At 35.8% G+C, this 27686-nt stretch overlaps 1 protein-coding gene across 1 annotated transcript in view; it reads left to right on the top strand.

Annotated features, from left to right (window-relative positions):
* LOC129225091 (kielin/chordin-like protein) overlaps positions 1-27686 on the top strand; it is a 268146-nt gene that overhangs the window by 28698 nt on the left and 211762 nt on the right. Inside the window, exons 2-4 of the mRNA XM_054859646.1 lie at positions 10849-10881; positions 16234-16449; positions 21423-21563. Of these exons, the coding sequence (XP_054715621.1) occupies positions 16263-16449; positions 21423-21563 (328 nt within the window). The 5' untranslated portion in view covers positions 10849-10881; positions 16234-16262. The remainder of the gene's footprint in view (positions 1-10848; positions 10882-16233; positions 16450-21422; positions 21564-27686) is intronic.

Here is a 27686-nt window from a genome sequence, read left to right as displayed (position 1 = left end):
TTGTGCAATTATGATGATTATTATTGTAAAATATTACCGAATTTTGACTATTTTTTGGAAAATCGGATGTAGCGAACCCCCGGTTATAGCTATCTCTCAAGTCGGTCCGTTGAGGGTTCGTTATAGCGGAGTTTGACTGTATATATATATATATATATATATATATATATATATATATATATATATATATATATATATATATATATATATATTGATTTATCGTTTTATCGTATCATTCCCAAAATAATTCTTTCTTATTTATGTCCATTGCAATGGAAAAAATTTCATGAACAATATCTGCTTCACTTTCCTCTAAATGTCTATTTTTTATGTTATCTTCAAATACCTCTAAAAGGCTGTCGGTTCTTGATAAATCAGTATTATTTGCTTTTTTTTTTGCTTTGTATATCGGCTAAAAAGCATCTTGAATTTAACTTCTTGTCAGATATTGTTCGGTTGGAATATTTTTAGGTCTTCAATCATCTCTGTTCTAATTGCATGTTCTACTTGGTCGGGCGTCTGATTTCTCCCGGTTTTCTTACCATAAAGGAACTTTTCTTAAAGAAACTCTCTTTGTTTCATTGAAAATCGTGTACTTTTACGAGTTGGGAGAGCCCACCCCTCACATGAGATTGACAAAATGTTTTCTTCTTTGTTTTCTCCTTGTTGACTGGTAGATGCCTGACCAAGACCATAAGAAACAGAACTCTGAACAGGTATTTGAAGATGACATATAAAATAGACATTTAGACGAAAGTGAAGCAGATATTATTCATGAAATTTCTTCCACTGCTACGGACATAAATAAAAAAGAATTATTTTGGGATTGATACGATAAATCAATATATGTATTGTTACAAATCCTGTAAATAGTAATTATTGTAGTAACGTAACCTGTAAATAGTTTCCCGTAATGAATATACAACCCCTTTTTCATATGGCTAAAATATACGACCCCTATTCCCTTTTTGTTCACTGATAAAATTTGATAACGGTCAACGCATTTCGAGAAGCGTGTGGAATATTTGAGAAAATTCTTTTCGGTGTATTTAAGCCGTTAGCGATGGATAAACAGTTAGTTTCGATTCAGATTTCGAACTGAGTGTGTGTATTAGCTCTGTTTATAGCGAGGCATTTCGCTGTGTTGTTTTCGTATTTGGAAGTAAATACGTGTGTAAACGTTGAGTTTACGGTGTTGTGTGATAATTGCTTAATTGCTGATGAATAATTTAGCAGTTTTTAAAGATCTTTCCTGTACATAGTGTAAATAAATTTCCTGTGTTTTTATCAAGAACTGTGTCTTCATTTCAAGAAAGTGGAAGTCGCACCGAATCCGTTACAAATTGGCGCCCAACGTGGGGCTTCTTCTGGACTTTCTTGGAGTAAGTGTGACTTTGGACATTTTTTCATAAAGACTTTTTTGAATTAGGACTTGATTTTTATGGTGATTACTCGCGCAATGGATGAACAATTAAAACAACTTCTTGACGCAATCACCTCTGTGAAGAGTGATATGGCGGCTAATCAAGAACAATTAAAAAGTGACTTGACTGCAAGTTTTACAGCCAATCAAGAACAATTAAAAAGTGACTTGACTGCAAGTTTTACAGCTAATCAAGAACAATTAAAAAATGATATGGCAGCTAATCAAGAACAATTAAAAAATGATATGGCAGCTAATCAAGAACAATTAAAAAATGATATGGCAGCTAATCAAGAACAATTAAAAAATGATATGGCGGCTAATCAAAACCAATTGAAAAGTGATTTAACGGTGCTGAAAAATGACCTAGTTTCTAACCAAGAGGAAATTAAAAACGATCTTACTTCGGTAAAGACTGTGATGGAAAATAAATTTAATGAGATAGAGCATCGAGTTGATGCTATCGAAGAGAAATTTGAAGAAAAATTAAGTTCCGTGGAAGGCCGATGCAATGCTGTAGAAAATAAACTGGAAGAAGAAGATAGAAAATTTCATCAACTTAAAGAAGACATCTTTAAAGACCTGGAAAGGAGATTGGCGACCGCGGAAAGCAGCTCTGTACAGTTTGGCGCTCCCACATCGGTTGCTCGACCGTCCATTAAACTTGCCACATTTGATGGGAAAACTTCGTGGCAGGTTTACAAAACTCAGTTCATGATAGTGGCGGAAGCGAACGGATGGGACTCTGCTACCAAGGCCTGCCATCTTGCAGCATCCCTGAGAGGTGACGCAGCGGACATTCTTCAGAACCTTCCGGACGGCCAGCGCCTGGATTTCGCCGCCCTCACATCTGCGTTGGAGCTTCGCTTCGGTGAGAAGTGCCAGAAAGATTTCAGCCGACTCCAGTTGAAGTCCCGTTTCCAGAGAACCGGAGAAACCCTGCAAGAGCTCGCGGCGGACATCGAAAGACTGTCTCATCTTGCTTTTTTCGACTGTCCTGCGGATGTTCGGGACAACCTGGCACTCAACTACTACATCGACGGGGTTCGAGATCCGGAAATCCAGAAAGCTCTACGGATGGCGGATGTCAAAGACCTGAATTCTGCCGTTGTGTATGCGATGAGATACGAGGCCGCCCAAGAAGCAACCCGTGTGGATCGCCATCTAATCCGGACTCAGGAAGCTGATGAGTCTGATTCCAGGACGTCCCACCTCGCTGAACTTGAGAGACAACTCGGTGACTTGACAAGACATCTGAGCAGCATAACAGCCCAAAAGAAACAAGAGCAGAAGTGCTGGAAATGCGGTAGTGAAGGACACCTGCGAAGGAGTTGTCCGGCTCGCCAAGCTACGCGAGGGAAGGAAATCACCACCACTAGAGCTCTGCAGATTTCCTCTTCTAGTAGTGGCAGTGATGGACTTTTCATTTACGCACATGTAAATGGGAACCCCTGCAGACTGATTGTTGACACTGGAGCCAATGTGACAATCATTAGGACAGATGTGGCTCGTGAATTTGGATTGAAACTGCTGTGGACATCGCCACGCGTAAGTCTCCAGACTGTGACAGGTGACAAAATTGAGATTGACGGTAAAGTGGACTTGGAAATAGTGTTTGGGAATGCCACCTACCATCATACGGCATTCGTCGCTAATATCACGGACCCCTTCATTCTCGGATTGGACTTTTTGAAGAAATATGACTTCACTCTCGACTTCAAGACTAATGAGCTGCACTCGATGAGAGAAGACATAGCCGTTTTCCCTGCAGAAAGTGATGTAAAATCCGCTCATCAAATAATAGCTCAAACAGATTTTTCGATTCCCTCAAGGTCAGAATCATTAATACCTGGCTCCCTTGAAGAAAGCAATAGTTTTCGATTTGGACTCATTGAATACCCTAACCTAAGCAATAGCCTAAAAGGAGTACTGGTAGCATCTACGCTTGTGGACCTTTCTAAGGATGTAATTCCTGTGAGAGTCGCCAACGTGAGTGAAAGGCCAAGGAATATCCGAAAAGGTGAAGTGTTGGCAACTTGTACTCCAGTAAACTGCATCATTAGAAGAATCAATTCCTCTGAGACTGTGTCTTCTGAGTCCTTGACGTCGAAGTTAATTGGGAGTGCGCCATTATCGAAAGATCAAAGAGCTGCTGCGGAACAATTGGTGGACGACTTCAAGCATCTGTTTTCATCTACATCGGAGGATGTGGGCCGGACGAATTTAACGCAGCATAGGATCTACACTGGGGAACACCCCCCTATTAAACAGCATCCAAGACGACTACCGTTCGCCAAGAAGGAAGAGGTTGAGACCCTCCTGAAAGAGATGAAGGAGAATGATGTAATCGAACCGTCATCCAGTCCTTGGGCCTCTCCCATCGTCTTGGTCCGAAAGAAAGATGGCTCCACCAGATTTTGTGTCGATTACCGACGGCTGAATGAAATCACCAAGAAAGACAGCTACCCTCTTCCACGGATAGACGACACCTTGGACACTCTTTCCGGACACAAGTGGTTTTCGACCCTGGACTTGAAGAGCGGCTACTGGCAGGTTGAGATACACCCTGATGACCGAGAAAAGACAGCATTTACAACTGGACAAGGCTTATGGCAGTTTAAAGTGATTCCCTTCGGCCTCTGCAATGCACCAGCTACGTTCGAGCGTCTTATGGAGACAGTGTTAAGAGGACTTTCTTACGAATCCTGTCTGGTCTACTTAGACGATATCATCATCGTGGGACGCAGCTTCGAAGAACATCTGGCAAATCTTAGGAAGGTGCTGCAAAAGCTTAAGGAAGCCAATCTGAAGTTAAGCCCGTCCAAATGTAATTTGTTCCGCCGGGAAGTGAACTACCTTGGTCACATCATCTCTTCTGAGGGTGTGCAAACCGATCCAGAGAAGGTATTTGCGGTCAGGAGTTGGAGTCGTCCCGAAAACATCCATCAGTTGCGAAGTTTCCTGGGGCTCTGCACGTACTACAGGAAGTTTGTGAAGGGTTTTTCCAACATTGCACGACCTTTGCATAAGCTGACGGAGAGCAAGCAAAAGTTTGAATGGTCCAAAGAATGCGAAGATGCATTTCTACGACTGAAGGAGGCTTTAACATCAACGCCTATCCTCGCCTATCCTCAGCCTGAAAAATCCTTCATCCTGGACACTGATGCGAGCAACGAGGGAATTGGAGCTGTTTTATCCCAAGAAATTGACGGAAATGAACATGTCATCGCTTACTGGCGCAAATGCTTATCAAAGTCGGAGCGAAATTACTGCGTCACCAGAAAGGAGTTACTGGCCATAGTGAAAGCTGTAGAACACTTCCATCATTACCTCTACGGCCGAAAATTTCTGCTTCGGACAGATCATGCCTCGTTAACTTGGCTTTTGAACTTCAAGAATCCAGAAGGCCAGATAGCCAGATGGATACAGCGGCTCCAGGAATATGACATGGAGATCAAGCATCGAAAAGGGTTATCTCACGGTAATGCTGACGCTTTATCAAGGAGACCCTGTCCTGAGAACTGCCACTATTGTTCCCGAATCGAGAAACAGTATGGAACGACTAGCCCTACCGCCTATCAGGTGACAGTGACTCCAACATCATCAGAACCTGATCCATGGAGTGATGACCAAGTTCGAAAAGATCAATTTGAAGACCCCGACATAAAACCAATTTTAGAGTTCATGGAAAGTGACAGTCGACGCCCTAGCTGGCAGGACGTTTCCATCTTCAGTCCTGCAACAAAAAGATACTGGGCTTTATGGAACTCACTCCATTTACGGAACGGCGTGCTACACCGGAAATGGGAATCTGACGACGGCAAGACATCTAGGTGGCAGTTACTGCTTCCTCGATCCAGGATTTCAGATGTTCTGAAAGAAATACATAGTAGTGCGACTGGAGGACATTTTGGTGTCTTGAAAACTCTCAATAAAGTTCGGGAGCGCTTCTTCTGGAGCAAGGCGAAGGATGACGTGGAGAAGTGGTGCCATTCTTGTGACGCCTGTGCTGCTCGTAAAGGACCGAAGAAGAGAAGCAGAGGGAAGCTACATCTGTACAACGTTGGAGCTCCTTTCGAACGAATTGGGATCGACATCCTGGGTCCTCTACCAAGAACTGCTGATGGGAACAAATACATTCTTGTTTCCATCGACTACTTCACCAAATGGCCCGAAGCGTATCCCATTCCAGATCAAGAAGCTACCACCGTAGCAGAGACTCTAGTCCAACACTGGATCTCGAGGTATGGAACACCTTTGCAGATTCATTCCGATCAAGGGAGGAATTTCATCTCTGCTGTGTTTAAGGGCCTATGTCAAATTCTCGGAATTGAGAAAACTAGGACAACACCACTACACCCACAATCGGACGGCATGGTGGAGAGATTTAACCGCACAATCCTGAACAATCTCTCACTTATGGTATCCAGAAATCAACAGGATTGGGACAAGAAGCTACCTTTGTTCCTGCTGGCCTACCGCAGTGCTGTCCACGAGACTACCGGATATGCCCCATCTCAGATGCTCTTCGGACGAGAGCTTCGGCTACCTTGTGATCTCGTCTTCGGTCGTCCTCCGGATGCGCCTGCATCGCCTGAGGAGTACATCCAGGATCTCCAGGCCCGGTTGGAAGACGTTCATAACTTCGCACGAGAGCGAATCAACATCGCGGCGGAGAAGATGAAGACCCGATACGACACAAGGTCTACTGGACATGAATTCAACGAAGGCGACAAGGTTTGGTTATGGAATCCCATCCGACGGAAAGGTCTGTCACCCAAATTGCAGTCGCATTGGGATGGACCCTACAAAGTCCTTAACCGACTAAATGACGTCGTAGTGAGGATCCAAAAATCACCTAATGCAAAACCTAGGGTTGTACATTATGATCGGTTAGCCCCATACTATGGCCATAGTTCATGAGTATTACGTAAACAACCATGGTTGATAACATAAAAGTTGTAGATAATTTTTGCTTTTAATGTTTAGTAATATTTCTTGTTATTATTGTATTTTCTGTATCTGTTAGTTATTAATTAATGTGTATATTTGTGAACATGTGATGAAGTTTGGCACCCTTTCTGGGGATTGTACTGCCCGGGACGTGCAGTCCTTAGGAAGGGGGCAATGTTACAAATCCTGTAAATAGTAATTATTGTAGTAACGTAACCTGTAAATAGTTTCCCGTAATGAATATACAACCCCTTTTTCATATGGCTAAAATATACGACCCCTATTCCCTTTTTGTTCACTGATAAAATTTGATAACGGTCAACGCATTTCGAGAAGCGTGTGGAATATTTGAGAAAATTCTTTTCGGTGTATTTAAGCCGTTAGCGATGGATAAACAGTTAGTTTCGATTCAGATTTCGAACTGAGTGTGTGTATTAGCTCTGTTTATAGCGAGGCATTTCGCTGTGTTGTTTTCGTATTTGGAAGTAAATACGTGTGTAAACGTTGAGTTTACGGTGTTGTGTGATAATTGCTTAATTGCTGATGAATAATTTAGCAGTTTTTAAAGATCTTTCCTGTACATAGTGTAAATAAATTTCCTGTGTTTTTATCAAGAACTGTGTCTTCATTTCAAGAAAGTGGAAGTCGCACCGAATCCGTTACAGTATATATATATATATATATATATATATATATTATCGATTTATCGTTTTCTGATTTACCTGCAATTAAAATACCATTAATTCGTAAAAATCAGAAAAATAAAGTATTGCTAGTCTTTTTCTCTTTCTCTATTAACACATATATACATTCCTACTACATACTTTAAGTTTTAGCAGACCCAATCTGCATACTACACTGTAAAAAAAAACTGTAAATTTTGAAGAAGTTATCCGTATTTTTTACAGAAAAAACTGTTCGTAATAAAATACAGGATTTCTCTGTTTTTTTGAATCTGTAACCGGTTATACTTTGTTTTTCTTCGAAATTTCGCCCGCGTGTTTGGATTTTGGTTCTCGTGCTCGAGTTTTTGATCTTATATTTATTTAAAGCGAGTAAGTCTTAAATCGTTTGCAACTTCCATTTCATTGCATCCTAATCAATATTTCATTATTATGTTTTTTAGTCATCTGTTACAGAGGCATATTCGGAAATTTACCTTTGTATACATGTATTTCGTAGTAGTATAATAAATATTGAAATGGATTTATGAAAGTATAGTTTGATTTTTTTAATCTTCATAAAATAATAAATCAGCTTGAACAAATAATAAAAATACGGAAGATTTCTGTAAAATAAACGGAAGAAAACTGGCGTCCTGGCTGACAGTTTTTTTCTGTAAATTTTACAGATTTTTTTTACAGTGTAGACACACGTTTTACGCACGAGAAAACGCATAAAATGAGCTACAAAAAAATTATTTTCTAGAAATCAAGAAGAGATCCCATGCTGTTTTCTTTTTCATGATGTTTTACACATAGCCAGGTACCATAATATATAAAAGGTTTTTTTTCCTAGTGATGCTGTTTTGAGTTAATTGCGATCAAAAAAGCACAATTTTTGAAAATTTGAAAAATATCAGTGCATTTTTCTCCTAAAAAAATTAAATCTCAAACAAATTTTGTGCTATTTACTCTCTTCATAGTATAAAGTTTCAGTATATGTTTAATTTTTTTCGGGGGATGGCTTTTGGGGGGAAATAACGCAGGTTAAACTTACGCGAAAACGGATAAAATCCATACTTTGCGACCCCTTATCTGAAGAAAGCAACAACCCCCAACCAAAATAACTATGAAGTCATCATCACTAGATACAGTACAACCAATAAATATAAACATAACCGTGGGATGGTGTTTCTGTAAAGAGCTATAGCGCACTGAAATGTGACTTATAGAATTTTTCTAAAAAAGCGCTGCAAAACCTCAAACTTTGGAATTTTTAACGAGCGAAAAAAATTTTTTGGAAGGCTAAAAATTTCAGAATGTTCACTTCTCAGGACCTACTTTGACATATAAAAAAATTATAAAAATCAAAAATGGTCACTGCCACACCTTGTCTGAAATTCAAAATAATGGCTCTTAATATTGTTACAAATTTTGTAAATAGTTATTATTTTTATCTGTTTATGTGCTTGATTTGTTGCAATCTTGCTAAATTAAGCGATTATTCTGTTAAATTTCTCTCAAAATTTCCTTAATTTTTGAAACTTTACCCGTATGTTTACTTTGCTTGCTGTGCACCATTTAACCGCTTATGGGATTTGTGAAAAACTTTCGAAGTTATCGCGAGGTTGACATCACTTTTAGTGGCTTATTTTTATCGCCCAATTGGTTAACACAGATTTGCTTCTAAAGAGCATTTTAAGTGGAAACCGTTTTTTGAAGTTTTTTCTTCTCGATCATATATCATGAGTGGGGATATTTTGATAATTGGGAATCTGGCGTGGTCGTCTCATTTTTGGTGCAAATAATTATATTTTGGTAACCCTGCTGATTTATAGTAGCCCTAAGTCAATAGATGTTTCCGTTCGCTTTGTTTAGATTTGCAATGAAAAATACCTCTCGCGCAGGCGCTGAAGCCAAAAATTGACGCCAATGAAGAAAGATCGCCAGATTCCCAATTATCGAAATATCTCCTCATGAATGAAAAGATAAAGCACATTAAAAATTATTATTAAGTTTCATTATTTTTATTCGTGCAAAAAGTAACTTATGCATAAAATCATACTTCAATTAGAACTTGATTACAAATGGCTGTTAAGGTGAAATTTCTTAACCAAAAGGAAAATTCAAGTAAATTTTTAACAAACGGAGAACAATTTTGCATATCCCTCCCCCTTCTAGTTTTGAGATTTCATGCACAAAAGTGTGTCTTAATAAAAAGCAATGATTCTGATGCAAGAGTCACGGTAAGGACACTGTTGTTTCGTAAGCAGTTGCATTATTCAAATTCTGAAATAAGGTAGAAAACTCGCGTCAAACAAATTTGAAAAGGAAAATAGACTTTCTCGATTGAAAATCGACTTTTTAACGGTAAACATTTCCCGAGGAGTTATTATTTTAAGAAACTAGAAAATCGCCCGTCAAGGTATGACGGGTGAAAATTGCTTCTGCATTTGAACGATGCCATTGCCTGGTTGGTGATATTTAGATGGTTGAAATTTCAACCCTAACTCCAGTAGGCAGCGTTCATTGTTGACCGTTTTTTCGTTTCTTCATTCTTCTGAAATGACAGTCTTACCAGTAAAACAGTTAAGTAGCCGGATAGAGTTTAGCCTTGTCACAATAAAACCTTTAACAGCATGTTAAACATCACCAAAAAATATTATCAAATTATCATGCCGTGGCGCGAGTTTCATTGTTGAAACACGCGGGTTACTTGATCATCGGCTATTATTTATATGAGGATAATTTAGTTTGCCAAGATTTACTGAAAGTGCGTTTTACTCAACGTTTCATCGGTTATTTTTACGACATATCAACCAGCAACGATAATAAAGTGCATTTACAGGTACTTGAAACAAGTACGCATCCAAACGATAACTATCCAAAGCGCTCTTGGAATCAAAATAAAGGGCAGTTCATCTTGTATTCTGGCGGGGTTTTAATGTGATTGTCAAATTGACAGCCAATACGACCCTCTTCCCGATGGGGTCATTTCCGAAATTTTAAAAGTATTTTTTCTGAAAGAGAATATTTAAAAACCATTTTTTAAATAATTTGACAAAGTTTACTGTTTTAAAAAAAATATTTATATCGGTGCGCCGACTCAATTTCATTTTTTACGCTTCTGCGCATGACATTACAAATGATGAACTGCCATTCGCTATTGCCGTTAGAGCAGAGCGCAATATTCAATTCACTTCTTTACTCATGTGTAATGGCATCGATATGGTTGATAGCAAGCGCAGAGCACAATGTCAAATTTGCTTCTGAATTATCATAACCTGGAAATGCGGTAGACAACAAGCGTAAACATTCAAGGCGTCAGTGGAATTTGCCAAAGTACATCATTTGTGACGTCATAAAGACCAGGCCTTGTTTGAAAAATCGGACATTTAAAAAAAAAACAGTTAAAAAATAACTGTTGGGAAAATGAAAGTTTTCTTTGGCCATGTTATTTTCTTGCTCATTCTATCAACTTCAGTGACTAAAAGTAGTACTTTTGGCAGAAGGAAACAACCCCATTAAGTGTTTCCCTATAAAGAAAAGTTTTACTCCTATCGTGTGTAAAAGTTTTACTTTAGTCGCTTAAGACCTTTAGTCGCTTTTTTTGGGGCAAATTTCATGAATATAAAAGATTTTAAACAATGTTGAAATGAATATTTTTTCGTAGAACAAGTTAAACTAAAAAGAAGAGTATCGAAGTATCGAAAAGTTTTACTCCTTTATCGACACACTGCAGTGCTTTTTTTTTATTTTTTTAAATTTTGTGTTAACTTCATTTAAAGATATGTTTTTGTTTCCTTTCAGAAAACCTGAAAACTGTAACTGCAGAGACAGCTGGTAAATATTTTTTATTTTCGCTTACCTTATTCAATGTGCCTCATTAAATCCTGCTTTGTTTGTTGAATGCTTTTTGATAACATATTATAATACACAGCTCTAATATTATGTTGTCACATCCCAGGCATATATGTTCTAATCTAAACCATTTCCTCTGCTGTTTTTAGCCTTCTCCTTTTGTTTATCATCCTAGTTGATGTAAATTGTTACAAAATGTTGAGTGGTATCATTACTACTGCATTTCTCCGTTCCTGTTAGAAACCTGGGGAGCTGTGCTCATTTTCCATAAGTCATTACAATGTAGCAATAGAAACACGTCACACATAATATCTACATTGATTTCCTTTTTAAACTAATGTCTACAGCAAAAGTTTCATAATTCATGGTAACTTCAACGGGGAATTCAATTATCCAAACTACATTATTACTTTTTTTTAAGTATTAGCAACTCAGCTAAATATATGAATTATAAAAGAAAGCATACAATAGCATAACTTTTTTCCGTGCTTGCAGGCAGTGGTCGATTCAGGATATTTCTGGCTGACGTTTCACCCAACACTTTAGACGCATTTTTGCAGCAATTTAGTACGGTATTCCGGTATCACGTTTTGAAAGTACCGAATATCGGTGTTGAATTTTTGAACCGGTATTGCAATCCTCCCTCTGTGCAATATAGGTGTCATTATAGTAAAATTTGGATATTCTGTTATACTACTTGAATTTGTGAAAAACAAAGCTCGGCTAAAATTTGATATTTTACAAAGGAAGACATTTTATTTATGGGTATTAATAGAATAATGTAGTTCAAACAAATCCATTAAAACTATTTTGTTATTAACCTATTTTTTGCTTCAACCGACGGACGTTCCTAAAAGTAACTCACAAGTGCCACGAACATTACATTAAAATTATTTCCTCTTCTTCATTTTTGATTTATTTTGTGTTTTTGAGAAATGTTTGAAAACTAAATATTTTCGAATTAATGCTATTGACATGTTGTGATTGACAGTGGGCGATTAAAGCATTTTGTAAGAAAAAAAATGAGAAACATTTTGGGTGGTGTCTTTGACAATGGAATCTGGAGAAATATGTATAATTTTGAATTATCACTTTAAGGATTGATCTGTACAGAACTCTCTTGAAAATTTTTTAATTGATTTTGAACTCTCTTGAAATTGTTTTGTTCGGGGGGGGGGGGGGCGGGATTGATGACAAAGGAAGTACGGCTGGAAGTAAGACTTGAAACTCAGGTTCATCAAAAGCAGAAGTTAAAGATCCATGACTAGAAAGAGGGCGAAGATTTCTGAAGAAAGGTTAGGGCCAAAAAAAAAACTTTTATCTAAAGTATGATAGTAAATTCTTTCTGAAAAATATGTACTTGAAATTTAAAAAAAAAAAAAAAAGTTTCTTTTCCCTGCAGCAATGCTTTATGTGCATTACTGTGTGCTATTGGTGTGACAGTTTTCACGCATAAGAATATTCTAGATTTTTTGTTTTCAATGTCTAGTAACAGCTTAAAGCTTTTCATTAAATTAACCATCATGTGTGTAAATCATGATCGAAAATTCTTTGTGCTAAAATATGAAAAACAAATATATTAATTTGAATTTTTTTCATATTGAATTCAAATTATGTTTTTCGCAATCACGTGTGTGTATGAATGCGCGTGTGTGTTTGTGTAGGCGCATGTGTGTGGATGCGTGTGTGTGTGTATGTATGCATCTGTGTGCGTGTTGTTTATGCAGTGCTGTGTGTGTACGCGCGTGTGTGTGTAGGCGTTCGTGTGCGTGTGTATGTAGGCATATGTGTTTGTGTCTGTGCGCAGGCATGAGTGTGTGTGTAGGATATGGACGCAAACTGGAGACGGTTTTCGCAAGAGGAGCAGCATCGTAAGGCCGGTCGATGCGACGGTGGTGCTGGCAGAGGGAGGTGGTGGGAAAATAAAATCATAGGAATTCAAAACAGTCAAATGAGAACAATAAGCAATCGTGATTGCTCAAAAAAAAAAAAAAAAAAGAACGTAAATATAAACATTCATATAGCTCAAATCTTCGGAAGAACAACAATAATTATTAGCTGTTTCACACTTTCAATTTCTCAAATTCATTGTTGAGTATGAGGCGCTTTCATACTCGTTGATGAGGTCGCCTCCATAGTCTTGAAACAGCTTCCGCCACTTTTTGCGTGAAAAAATGGCGAGCAACAAGTTAAAGGGAAATTAATCGGTCCAGTACACTGTAAAAAAAATTCGGAAACGTTTCTGAGTATATCGTGCAGCTGCGGTTCATGAAATTTTCGAAAACGTTTCTGAGTATTTCGGAATTCTCTTTCTGTAATGTCCGGAAACGTGTCTGAGTATTTCGGAATCCTCTTTCTGTAATGTCCAAAAACGTGTCTGAGTATTTCGGAATCCTCTTTCCGTAATTTTCAGAAACGTTTCTGAGTATTTCGGAATCCTCTTTCCGTAATTTCCAGAAATGTTTCTGAGTATTCTGTGCAGCTGTGGTTCATGAAAGTTTCGAAAACGTTTCCGAGTATTTCGGAATTCTTCAAACAATTTTCAAAAACGTTTCCGAGAATTTCGGAATCCTTTTTCCGTGATTTTTTCTTAAAATATAATTCTTTATTATAGTATTGCATACCATATCAGTTTCAATTCTTTCATATCTAAGAGCAATAATACAAGCAATTTTAGAATCATTCGTGGATTTTTTTTTTTTTGGAATTTCTAATGACAAATAGCATGGTTAACAGCATAACATATGCACAGTTATAAATTTTTGAAAAATTATGAAATAATCTACTAGTTTCACTCCTAATCACAAAATCGTCGGGGAATTGGAGTGGGGGTACCTTCTGAAAAGTGGGGATTGTTTGTTAAACAATCTTAAACTTCAGTTTTTCTCTCAATATTTTCAAGACAAAACTATCAACATATTGTATTTTTAATGCAGAACTTAAAAACATATCTTGTATCAAACTTGATAGCTTTTATCTTCGGATAAAATTTGACAGGACTTATCTACCCTTCGCGTTCCGGAATTTCTTCACCTCAAATCAATTTCTCTGACGAACAAAGTGTACCGAAAAGTACCAACAGAGAAATTGATGAATTTAAATATGACACCAAGTCCCCCTGCTGGAACCATTCGGGTTGATTCTTCTGTTCTTGCCCTTTCCAGCTCATCACAAATATAAATACTTATTCAAAATAGGTTACTGATTTTATTTTTACAGTGTGCGCAAAATGCATTATATATTTTATTTATTAAAACATTGAACTCTATTACATGATTATTCCATTTCATATATACGAGAATCCCCCCCCACCCCCCATAAGAGTGATGGTGCACCCATAAAATGCTATGAAGCACCCCCCCCCCCTCGAAAAAGCAACATCATATACATTATAAATCAAAGTATCATATACATTATAAATCAAAGTATCATATGAATTATAAGTCAAATACTTTAATATGGTGTAAAAATACAAAAATATTTTATTAAGTTTTTTTTTTTTTTTTTTTTTTGCTTTTGGTAAAATTGAGGCTCGTAAAACGAAAAAAATGAAGACACTTTTAAATACATACATGTATTTATTTGTTAAATAAATTAATACACATTTAACTAATTTAAAGCGTTTCGCTAATGCAAATATTTAAAGAGATATCGTCATTTAGATAATACTGAAGCACTATGTTCCTAATTACAAGAGATAGTTTTTTTTTTTTTTTACTTCATACAATCTAGCTACACTGTTTACAAGAGAATGAAAACATGCAACCTTAAAGACGAACTATCAAACCTGACAATTTGCATATTATAACATTTAATTCATAATGCTTGATACATAAATGTTCAGCCAAATATTAACTGAGATTGACACATAAAAACAAAGTACACAATAACACTTATTTAAATTTTTTTATATGAACTAAATCTCTTTAAAGTAATAGAGTTGCAAAGCGACTTACCTATTCGTCGGTGGTGGTCTTTTGCAGGCTTTGGTCACCAAAAAGGTGATTTTTATGACAGAATAAAATTCTGCCAACAAAAATTACCCATTTGGTAGAAAGAAGAAAAGTATCCAAGAAAAAAGTAAATTACCTACACAAGTTATGCGACGCAATGAATTTACATGGCGTCCTCTAGGCAGTTATTTGGTTTTTAATTTCAGTTTGTATTCCTTCCGCGAGCATGCGTCGAGAATTTGCACTTCGTACTTAAAAATAAGTGACATAGCTTCAAATTCAATCTCATGACGATACATAAGCAAGAAAATATAAGACTTTAAAATTATCTTCAGTGAATTCATGCGAGGAACAAAACTTCTACTAATCCCCTTGATGAGTGTTACTTCGCATACATGAGTCAGCACTTGTTTTCATTGCGTGCTTTCGAAAGTTTCAGTTTAGATTTCTGCTGGACTATAAAATTGCCGTGTAATCTGCGCATGCGTCGACTCTTACTTTCTTGCTAAACGGAAACGTTTCTGATTATAGAAGAAAACTGCGGAGGGCGTACGAATCTGTGTATTACGGAAAACTTTTTTATATATTCAGAGAGTTTTCCGAGATTTTTTACAGTGTAGGGACAAAGGGTGTTCGTAACTCATTTGATATTTTAATATCTTCTGAAATGTGCGAATATTTAATGTTGCGAAGTTAGTTTGCAACATTAGTTGCAAAGTTAAGATCACAATAGTTGGAACTTACAAGTCCAAACCATTTTAAACAATTTTAAGCATTTAATATATGACGTTATTAAAATTTGAGGAAGAAACGGGCAAAACTAAAAGCCAATGAACGCATCTACTGCTTGCTTAGAAATCGGATGTTAGCCTTTTAATCTAATTGGTAGCAGAACATTATTTGCTATAGTTCATCGAATTTTTGTATTTTGCACATGTTAATGTTTCATTTTATTCACATGAATTCGTGCCTGCAAGATGTCCGGCAAGAATTGCAAATTTTACAAATTTGTCTCATAAGAACTGCAAAACTTAACATCTGTGTCTCATAACATTACAAAAACTTAACATCCGTGTCTCATAAAAATCGCAGAAGTTTGCATCCGTGTCGCATAAGAATTACAAAGACTTACATCAGTGTCTCATAAGAGTTGCAGAAGCTTACATTCGTGTCTTATAAGAATTACAAAAGCTTACATTCATGTCTCATAACAATTGCAAAAGCTTACATCAGTGTCTCATAGGAATTAAAAAAGCTTACAGTGTCTCATAAGAATTTCACAGGCTTACATCAGCTCTTAACCCAAATTGCGCTAAAGTTGTCCTGTGACTAACCACGATAACCCACAGAAGAACATTATTGACATCACTCTTTATTTTAGAGAGTTACAAGTGTTATTACGATGGTCAGATGTATAACGCTGGCGATCTTTTACCGACGCGTCACATGTGTCTTAACTGCACATGCTCTGAAGACTTTTTAGAGCCAAGTAATGTTTACTGCGACGTTATCAACTGTGTGGAAGCTCCTGAGCTAAATTTGGGATGCATTCCAATGTATGATGAGTCTGAATGCTGCCCTGTATCTTGGAACTGCAGTAAGTATATGGCAATGCATATTCTTACCTAATTAAAGTAAACTGCATTGAGAGCTGTTTTCTCTGTTACGAAAAATAATTTATTTTCGCTACATAAACCGCTTAACCCTTTACTGCTGACCGTGACTCTGAGGTCACATTAAATGTTGTCATTATATTTCATCGTAGGAGCGTTATTCCTTTGTCGACCAGTGTAACAAGAGGTAAAATATGGCTGCTTTACATTTGGTACATTTGGGTTGTTGGTACTGACACAATTTATATTTTAGTCACGGGGAGCCACAAACCTATTTTGAAAAATATTAACAAAAACTCACCTTACGTGTGTTAAATACGTTATTGTTTAAGATTTTGTGCATGTAAATATTTTTTTCGACATGAAATAATTTGGATAAAGACAGTGAACTTAAGTGCGATTAAAAAAACGGCATTTTCGTTTTAGAAAGTGAGAATATTATGCAGAAATACGACTGTTGAAGTGACTCCCTATTTATTTTTTGGATTTTATTTACGTATTTGTTTTATTTACGTAATTGAGTTATTTCTTCGAATCGGGTTTATTTCAATTCTCGCTGTTTCATATGATTCTATTTCTCAAATAATGACAAAATTCTGTCATGCTATGCTGTGTAAATCATCTACAAATGCTCTCGAATATGTAGTGGCTGTTCTGTTTTAAATCTTCATGCATTTGATTCATTCTTCATGGAAATGATTTAACTGATAAGCGAAATCTTGTCAAGATACACATTATTCTTTCACACAACACTAAAACAATAAACCGAAACAAATTTTTTGGCGAAATTCTCCCACCGATAATGGAAACTTTTACAGAGCAATAAAGTAAACTTTGGCGCACTATTAAAGCGATAAAAATTCCAAGCTTTTATTTTTATTGTTCAAATTCTTAACGTTCTTTCTGGATTTTTCAATCCGTTCTAGGATAAATATTTTCAAGAATATTTATTTACGTACTGCCCATTTCAGTTAGATGCTGAAATAATAAGGTTATTTGTTATTTAAATCAATTATTTGTGGAATTAGGTTTAGGAAAAAGCAGTAATTTTTCATCATTGCCCTAGTGTCCAGCCAATGTTATTAAGTCCACTTTTTTCATCAAAATGAAAAACTAATATTTATTCAAATTCACTCAGAACAAGATAAATTAAATGTGTACTCACAGCTTTTTAGCAGATATTTTTGATGTTACGTTGTTGCGAATGACGATTCCAAATGATGAATCACGTAAATAAAAACAATACACATAACAAACGTCTTGTTTTGCCCAAAATGGTACACGTAGAACGCAATGTTTTACCTTTTTCGGCAATTTTGTGAATCACCGCAAGGTAGCGTATTCGCAAGTCCAACAAACTATAGGGGGCACTGCAGCCACAGTCTAATGGCGGATGAAAGGTAAAACAAACGCTCGCCTTAGCATAGAAAATGCTAATAAGCCTAGTATTTTTTGTTTGTCTCCATGACTTTTTTGTTTTATTCTTTTTAATTCAATTTTCAAAGTCTTGTGGATATTCTGGCCCATGTAAAAAGAAATGAGAATTCAAGAAGCATTACTAAACATTAGAAATTAATACAAATTTCGTAGTTCGTAGTTGTAAGCAGCCATTTCCACGATGTTGAATTCGAAATTTATCAATTCTTGATGAAATTACATTTTTATTGTAGCAATATGAACACTATAAATACTTCATGTAAATAAATCTTTGTTTATCAGTGTTATCAAAAGAGGAAGATAAAAGTTCTTTGTTTTGTTTGGCTAGCGTTAATTGTTTTACATTTGTAGCTGAGTTATTTCTCAAATTGCCGAATCGGTTAGTTAATTTTTTTTCGGTTTCCTATGTTTCTAATTTCTGAATTATGATTTAATTCTGTCATGCATCATCAATAAAATTCTCACGGATACATGGCGGTAGTTTTCTTTTTAATTGATCTTCCATTATTACTTTAAACTTATCGAATTCTGTAATCTTTCTACCATTTTAATCTACACATGATAAAAACTAAAAACGGTTTACAACTGACATGCAAAATCTCGCCAAGTGTTCTTTGCATGCACAATACTAAAACTATAACCCTAAACTATAATCGCACTATTTTGGCGATGAAAAATCTCATCGTTAAACATTTTTCATTCCGTTCTACGATAGAATATTCAAGAAAATATTTTGCATACTCTTCTTCTTTTGAGCTTAAGATTAAAAAAAAAAAGAAAGAAAAGAAAAAAACTATATTCTTACAAATTCACACAAAACAATTAAAAAAATTTACCTGGTATAAAGTTATCCTGTTTCAAAAAAAAAAAAAAAAAAAAAGCTTCGAATAGACTTTTAAATGCAAAGTTTGTTAAGCCAGAGTTTTTTTGTGTTTAGGATTTCGCGCTATTTACGACAGAGGGAAATAATGAAAACTAACATTATTTTGAGGAGCTCGAGAATACCATTAATGGACAAAACACTTTCCGTTGCTGAAAGCAATCCAAGACACTTCGAATGCGTTAATAAATACTCACAACAAGCTGCCTATGTTTACGTCAACAGACACACGTGGAACGCAATGTGGCAATGTTTTAGTTTTTTCGGCAGTTTGGTATATCACCGCATCGTAGCGTATTCGAGCGCTGGAGTTGCGAATTCGAGCTCTGGAGTTGCGAATACATTTCATGCTTGCTCCAGAGAAGCCTTGATTCCAAATTTCAATATGATTACTATTAATTCGCAACTCCAATAAACTATTCGGAACTCCAGCGCTCGAATACGCTACCTTGCGGTGATTTACAAAACTGCCGATGAAACTAAAACATTGCCACGTTGCGTTCCACGTGTGTCTGTTGATGTAAACACAGGCAGTTTGTTCTGAGTATTTATTAACGCAATCGATGAGTCTTAGTCTGCTTTCAGCTACAGAAATTAATTCGTCCCTTAGTAGTATTCTCGAGCTTCTCAAAATAATGTTAGTTTTCCTTATTTCCTTCTAAAATATGAGTTGATTGAAAATAGTGAAAGCGAAAACTGGATTAACAAACTTGGATAACGTTATACAAGGTAAAAAAATTTATTGTTTTGTATGAATTTGTAAGAATATGAGTTTTTTTTTTAATCTTAAATTAATTTAACTAACCATCTTTTACAGCAGCATTTAGTTGGAATGGACGGTATGCAAAATATTTTCTTGAATATATTATCGTAGAACAAAATGAAAAATGTTTCACCGAGAAAGAATTTACTTTATTCCTTTTATTCTCAGCTGAAAGGTTTCGCCAAATTTGTTTAGGGTTATAGTTTTAGTATTGTGCGAGCAAAGTAGCCTTGGCGAGATTTCGCGTTTTTAGTTAAACCATTTTTAATTTTCATCATGAGTGGAATAAAATGGTAGTAAGATTACAGAATTCGATAAGTAAAAAGAAATAATGGTCAATCAACTGAAAAGAAAACTACCACCATATATCCGTAAGAATTCTGTAGATGATTTGCATAACTTGACATAATTAAATCGTAACTCAGAAATTAGAAAAATCGAAACAGAAAAATTTTAAATTAACCGATTCGGGAATTCGAGAGAAATAACTCAGCAACAAATGCAAAACAATAAGCGCTAGCCAAGCAAGGCAAAGAAGTATCATCTTCTTTCGATAATAATTTGTAATGTCATATTGAATTTTCTAGCATTAATTGTTGTTCTTGTCAGGCCACAATTATTATTTAGTTTTATCAAGAATTGATAAATATCGAATTCAACATCGTGGAAATAGCTGCTTAGAACTACGAAATACGTAGTTTGCATTATTCTTTGACGTTTAGTAATGCTTCTTGAATTCTCATTTCTTTCTACGTGGGCCGGAATATCCACAAGACTTTGAAAATTAATTTAAAAAGAATAAAGCGAAAAATATCATACATACGAACAAAAATCACAACACTTTTAGCATTTTCTTCGTTACCACATGCGTTTGTTTTAGTTTTTAAGTCGGCCATTAGACAGTGACTGCAGTGCCCCCTATAGTTCGTTGGAGTTGCGAATAGAAGGCGCTGCAGTCACTGTCTAATAGCGGATGTAAAAGATAAAACAAACTAATGCCGTAACTTATTACTTGCTTCGACGCTTAGGTTGCGTTCGACGAACAGCACCGGTCGACCGGTAAGTAACCGGTTACAAACCGCAGCGTTCTATCATCCATCTGTGACCTCACCGGTTACCATTTTAAGCTGTTGATTGGTGGATTGGAGCACGTGATCATTAGCTGTCACGTGATTAACTAACCGGGCACTACCGGTCGAGCTCGTCGAACGTAAGCTTAATGAATGATAGTAATTTTTCATCGTATTTGTGGGAAGCCTTCTTTTTTGTTCTTCTGAAATTACATTACACCACAACTATTTGAAGCCTGTAATTTATCCCAAAGAAAACACGCGGAATGGAATGTTTTACTTTTTTCTTCAGTATTATTAATCACCGCAAGGTAACGTATTCGAGCTCTGGAGTTGCGAATATTGCTGTTGTAAGGCAACGAATGTGTGTAACAATGGGTTTTATATTTAATCATTTAATGGGGAAATTACATGAAATTTACTGTTTTACATCATAACTTTTTTAAACTAAGTTTTTTAGAGATAAATTATAGCCTATGTTGCTCCCTGATAATGTAGCTATCTATGGCGAAAAAATAGTTAAAATCGGTCCAGTAGTTTTGAAGTTTACCCCGGGGATCCTTACATACAGAAGTAGCCATTTATGTATATAGATGCACTGAAATTTATATACGAAATTAGGGAGTTGGTTTTTATACCTTCCCGACTCCCTCAAATATATTACAGACGCAATTTCCATAAGATTAAAATTGAAATTTCTTTAAGCTGAATTCATTGTGCGCATTTTTAAGCTGGCGTTTTTTTTTTTTTTTCAACGAAATATTTTCGAGTCTTATTTCCACAATCTGACTAATTTTTTGCTTTTAGGTGAGTCAACGTGCCAGTGTGACAGAAGATACTTGGAGCATTACGGTGCAAAGGGATGTGAACCAGTCTACAGCGAAGGGTGCGACTGCCCCATTAGATACAACTGCGAACCCAGCAACGCCGTAGCAAAAGATGATCAAGGTAACCATTTTCCTACTTTCTGCAGCAGAAATATTTTTTATTTTATCGTGCCCGGGTGTCGTGAGCGCCATTTGTGTTGCCTCAACTGCTGTAAATATAGAGAAAGAATATGTTAGAACAAATGTAAAATAGCTTGAGAACTTTGCCGCCCTAAGCCAGGGCGCCGCCAGCTCAGTTATTCCATCCGAGTGCTGCAGTTTCGTGCTTTTTAGCGCTTTTAGCCCGGGATAAGACGTAACCGTTACGGATACGGACTGGAGGAGGAAAACCTCTTAAAGGAGCCAAGAGAGCCAAATAAACTGGTAGCTACATGTAAAATTAGCACATCACAGGGATGAGAGTGGTCAGAGAGTAAAAAGGAGGAAATTAAAAAAAAAAAAAAAATGGTAAAAGCGATGATATCCAAAAAAATTTCGTGAAAGGGATGATATCCAAAACCGCATCAAAATAGAACCTGGAAGCCATGATGTTCAAAAATTCAATAAAAAATGGCTAATTTACCAGTTTTAAAGGTAATACATATTTAATTATAAGTAATAATTATGTATAATTTGCTGCATCTTAACATTTCTTGCAAGAGTGTTTATTCCTAAATAAATCTAAATTTTGAAAAAGAGGCAACAATTTCTAACCCCTGAGTAATTGAACAAAGGGTTGGGGGAGTCAGAGGTCAATCTTGACTGCATCACACAATAGTGGCAACTTTTCATATTATTTAGAGAAAAATACGTTTTTTTTTTCATTATAGTGTTAAATGAGTGAGAACATAAATTTTAAAATTAGGTCTCACTGTTAATAAAGTAATTTACAACAGGGAGAAAAATAGAAAATTTCTTTATGTGGTTGAATATACTTTTCAGAGTAAGAATTGAAAATAAATAAATATATATGTATAGAAACGATTGGTTATCTTTTTCCTTGCATTGGAACCCAAAATTTGTCTTTAAAAACTTCTTAATACACTTTCGGAATCAAAAGAACAACTCGCAGCCGCCTCATTAAATCATGAAACCACAAAACTTTTAGCACGCTGTAAAGCCTAAACGGTTTGAGATTCACTATAAATATTTTTTACACTTTCTTAAATACACAAAAAAGTAACCATGCCAGTTTCAATAAAATTCGAGACTGTGGGTGCTACGCCACTTTTTTTGATTGACTTTTGCAGTTTTTCAAAACAAATTAAAGAAATAAACATATTATTGAAATGATGAATAAAATAAGCAGATATAGGGTAGCATATAGTAAAAAAACACCCAACATTAAAAGTAATTAAAATACTTGCAGGATGCAAAAAGATTGAAATCTCAAACAAGGCATGCAAATTTCGGCGCAGTACGTGTTCGGCATCGTTGGCACGATTCCAAAACATACGTTTTCGGCAGATATCGCGGAGGATGAAGATTCGAAGGAGAAAAATAGAAAGAATAAGAAATCGGGGACTGAAAATTCAAAAAAATCGTTTTTTTCCCCTGAATTTTGAGAAAAATAAGGCCTGAAAGAGGCAAAAAAGGAGGAAAAGGAGGAGAAGTTTTAAAAGTCAACAGAAAAAGCCGGAATTCCGGCAAAAGCCGGAAAAATCTCATCCCTGAAGGCGTGTGAGCGCAGCAATGTTGCGGTTCACTCAAAGTTTGAAGGCAAACTTTTGATGTACAAAAAAAAAAAAAAAAAATCCAGATGGCAACATTTTGTGATATTTTTAAACAAAATACAGATTTCAAAAGATCAGTAATCCAACATGTTTCAATGCTCAAATTTATGACAGAAAGTTAGATAATGATAAGAAATTCTACCTGACTTGAGCCGCATTTTTCCTCGTTTGTGGAGTCATTTTCTTGGAATAATTGAAAACTACAGAAATGATTAAATGTTGTCCTTTCTGACCCAGAAAAGTTATTTTGTCCTTTTGAGTGCATTATAAAAAGTGCTTAATATTTTTTTAAAGAATCAGTTATTAAAAACTAAATGTTAAGTTTTGGTCTCAGCTCTCCGGTGCTAATGCTTGACATTAATTTTACATCACCCCTGGCTTCGAAAATTAATAGTTGAAGTAACTGTAAATTAAACTGATTCATTGTCTGTATGATTTTGAATATTACATAATACACCTTGAAACTCACTTAATTCTACTTTCCATTTGTAAGTTATGTCGTCTTATGGATGAGTAACAGATCGTGAACTCCATTGCTTCGAGTTATTTATGTTATTCGATACAGCGCTGTATTTTTCTCATTGGAATCAGGGTTGTCAGGTTTGGCAAATATTAGTCATTTTGGCTATTTTGGATCACACTTGGGTAGAAAAATTCAAAAGCATTAGTTTTAGTACATTTCACGTAATTAATTACAATATGCTGGAGCGAACTGGGTCTTCAAGAGCGCGCCAACCTTGGCCTTCAAAGGGCTTAAAAAAAAAAAGTGCAGAAAAAAGATAATAAAAAAATAAAAAATAATTAAAAAAAAAACACGATGGTACACACGTTTACGACGAATTTAAAGAAAAGAAAAAAAAAAGCGAAGTTGCATAGGATTGTGAGTGCAAAGAAATAAAGAAGGAAGTTTCACCAAAAAATGTAAAATAAGATACTTTTTCTTTTAACATTTTGCAAAATAAGGAAATTCGTACCAAAAAATAAAAAATAAAATAGTTAAAAAACATAGATATAAATAAATTTTAAAAAAAGGTATTTAAGCTTGAGGACACAAGAGCGCATAGGCGGGAGGACCGATGGGCCCGGGAGCCAATCGTCCAAGATAAAACTTGGCGACCAAGAGACTGGTGATACATCGCCAAGTGTCCGACAAATTATAACACCACTTGAGTTTACATCGAAATTAACAATGATTTCCCCCCAAAAAGGGGCAAAAGACCCCCCTTAAAAACATCTGAATGCAGCCAAAAGGGAAGGTGCACAACTAGGTTCCACTAGGAGTCTACGTACCAAATTTCAACTTTCTAGGACATACCTTTTTGAGTTATGCGAGATACATACGCACATACATACGTACATACGGACGTCACGAGAAAATTCGTTGTAATCAACTCGGGGGTTGTCAAAGTGGATATTTCGGGTGTCTGTATGTTCCTAGGCATATATCCACGTGTTGTCGGGTCGAAAAAAAAACTCAACGTTCATTCGGGGGTGAGAAAAATAGAAGTTAAGCCCAATTTTTGAATGAAATTTTTTTCGCGAATATAATACTTCCTTTTTTGTAAAAGGAAGTAAAAATGCGTGTTGTGGGCGAGGAATTCGCGTTAGCTTTAAAATTCGTTACTCGAGAAAAACTCGCGTCATAGCCATTTCACGTAAGTCGAATCGCGTTGTAGCGGGGAGTCGACTGTATCTCCCAAAGCTGTTCGGCTGTTCTAGATTTTCACCTGGCAACCCTGATTGGAATACGCTGAAGAATGATTCGGTCGAATAATTTGAATTTCTCTCCGCTAAGAACGTCAATCATATTTGACAGTAAAATAACACTGTTTCCATTGTTTAATGCACTGGTAAATTGAAAAAGCAAATCCGATTCACTGTGAGTCAATAGTGAAGGTTATGGTTCAAGCTCTATTCCTCGATTGTTTTACTTGTTTTAGCAATGAAGCATATTATTTTTGACAAACTCGTATCTCATGATGTCTTAACAAAAAGTTGCATAATTGTTTTATACAAGTATCTATCTCTTCTGAAGGACAGAAGGCATGCAATAAGTATAATGCAAAATTTCGAAATATGTGCCTAAAAATATTATTAAACAAGCTGACGTGTGCATCACATGACTTTCTTTTACTCCAATTTAATTCCATTTCGCCATTATTGGCAATTTAATATGATTCAATTGTTTACTCTATAAATATCTCCAACAGTGGCCAAATTGAAACCAAATTTAAAATAAAAAAAATAATAATAAAAAAAAAAAACGCCAAATTTGTCGCCAACTTGGCTACAAAACTTGGCGACCAAAAGACTGGCGATATATTGCCAAGTGTCTGACAAATTATAACACCACTTGAGTTTGCATCGAAATTAACAATGATTTACCCCCAAAAAGGGGCAAAAGACCCCCTTAGGAACATCCGAAGGCAACCAAAAGGGAAGGTGCACAACTAGGCCCCTCTAGGGGTCTACGTACCAAATTTCAACTTTCTACGACATACCATTTTTGAGTTATGCGAGATACATACACACATACGCACATACATACGTACATGCGGACGTCTCGAGAAAATTCGTTGTAATTAACTCGGGGGTCGTCAAAATGGATATTTCGGGTGTCTGTAGGCTCCTAGGCATATATCAACATGTGGTCGGGTCGAAAAAAAACCCTCAACATTCATTCGAGGGTGAGAAAAATGGAAATTAAGGTCGATTTTTGAGTGAAAATGTTTTCGCGAATACAATACTTCCTTTTTTGTAAAAGGAAGTAAAAATTAAAAAATCACAAACAGCAAAACAAATTGCAAACATATGTTTTAGTGTTGCAAAAATCTCCATATTGTTGAATATCTTTTAACCGACTATGGCGAATCCAAAAGAAAAGGTAATGATTTTAGCAGTCGATGCAGAATGTTTGTATTGACGTATTTTCCCCCGTAGCACCTAAACTATTTATCCAATTTCTATGAATAAGTGTCAATCAATTTGTCACTATGGCCCGAGTAACATATAGTCTAAGATCCCACTAGGCTTGACCTACCCTCATCGAGTTTCCTAAAATTGCTACCATCGATGATGAGCAAAAGTTGTATTATAAAACGTGAAAGTAAGAATTTCTAACTCTTTCACGTGAACTAATCAGGATTGCCAGGAGTTGAAAGATGCCTAAAAATAAATAATTTACCCCCATCGAGTTTCCGAAAATCGTTGTCATAAATAAGGAGTAAAAGATGAAAAAAAAAACATTAAACTATAAGGTTGCCTACCTTTTTCAGCTCCCTAATCAGGGTTGTCAGGGGATAAAAGGTTTTCAATGAGGGAGATAATTTACCCCTCATCGAGTTTCTGGAAATTGTTGTCATAAATGAAGAGTAAAAGCTCTAAGTAAAACGCTAAAGTAAGGTTGCCTACTAAGCGGGGTTGCCAGAGGCTAAAAAGTGCCCAAAAATGAGTAATTCACCCTCATCGAGTTTTCAAAAATTGTTGTCATAAACGAAGAATAAAAGCTGTAAAGGAAACGTTAAAGTAAGGTTACCTACCTGTTGTGCGTGGACTAATCAGTGTTGCCAGGGACTAAAAGGTGCCCAAAAAATAAGTAATTTACCTTCATCGAGTTTCCACGTAAGTTATATAGAAATATGTAGGTAAAAATACTGCAAAACCGGACCTTGGGACATGTTCTCTTGGGGCACTCAGAATCCAATCTGGTTGAAAATCAAAACTTGCCTGGATATTAAGAATAATTGTATGGAGGGGAAAAGATAGCTTTTATGAGTTATCTTTGCGGGGCTGTAATGGAAATACATATATTCGTTTTATATATATATATATATATATATATATATATATATATATATATATATATATTAGGGTGGTCCTTATTTATAAGGAAAAAAAATTTTTTTCGAATTTTTTAGAAATTATTTGCCAGAATGTACCTTTATATAAGACATGAAAATATAACAAATTTCAGCTCAATCGGTTAATATTAACACGTGCCGCATCGACGCTGAAGTTGTGAGATTCAATGTAAGGCAGTTATTACCTATAAGAACGACAATGTACGCTCGACTGTAAACATAAAATTACGCATTTTTTTTAAATTTTAGTATAAAAACATACTAATTAAAATGAAAACGTAAAATAAAGATATAGTTTATCCTAATACTATATTTTTTATTTATTGAAATGATACATCCACTTCAGATACATATTTTGGATTTAAGTAAGCCTCCTTTTGTGGCGACTGGGAACTCTCTCCGGTACTCCTGAACAACCTGAATAAAAAAAAAATAATATTGAATGTGTTTTCTAAACCTAGCCTATATAATGCGTTCAAGAAAAAAATAACAAAAAATTAAATTTGTTTATACATACCTGTATCAAAAATTGTTTTTGATGTTCATTTTTCGTCATTTTTTCATTGTAATCCTCAATCAACTTGACTCCTCTTTCTGCAATATCATTTGTAC

This window comes from Uloborus diversus, chromosome 6 (genome assembly GCF_026930045.1).
Source record: "Uloborus diversus isolate 005 chromosome 6, Udiv.v.3.1, whole genome shotgun sequence".
NCBI lineage: Eukaryota > Metazoa > Arthropoda > Arachnida > Araneae > Uloboridae > Uloborus > Uloborus diversus.
This window is presented reverse-complemented; position numbering and strand designations above follow the sequence as displayed.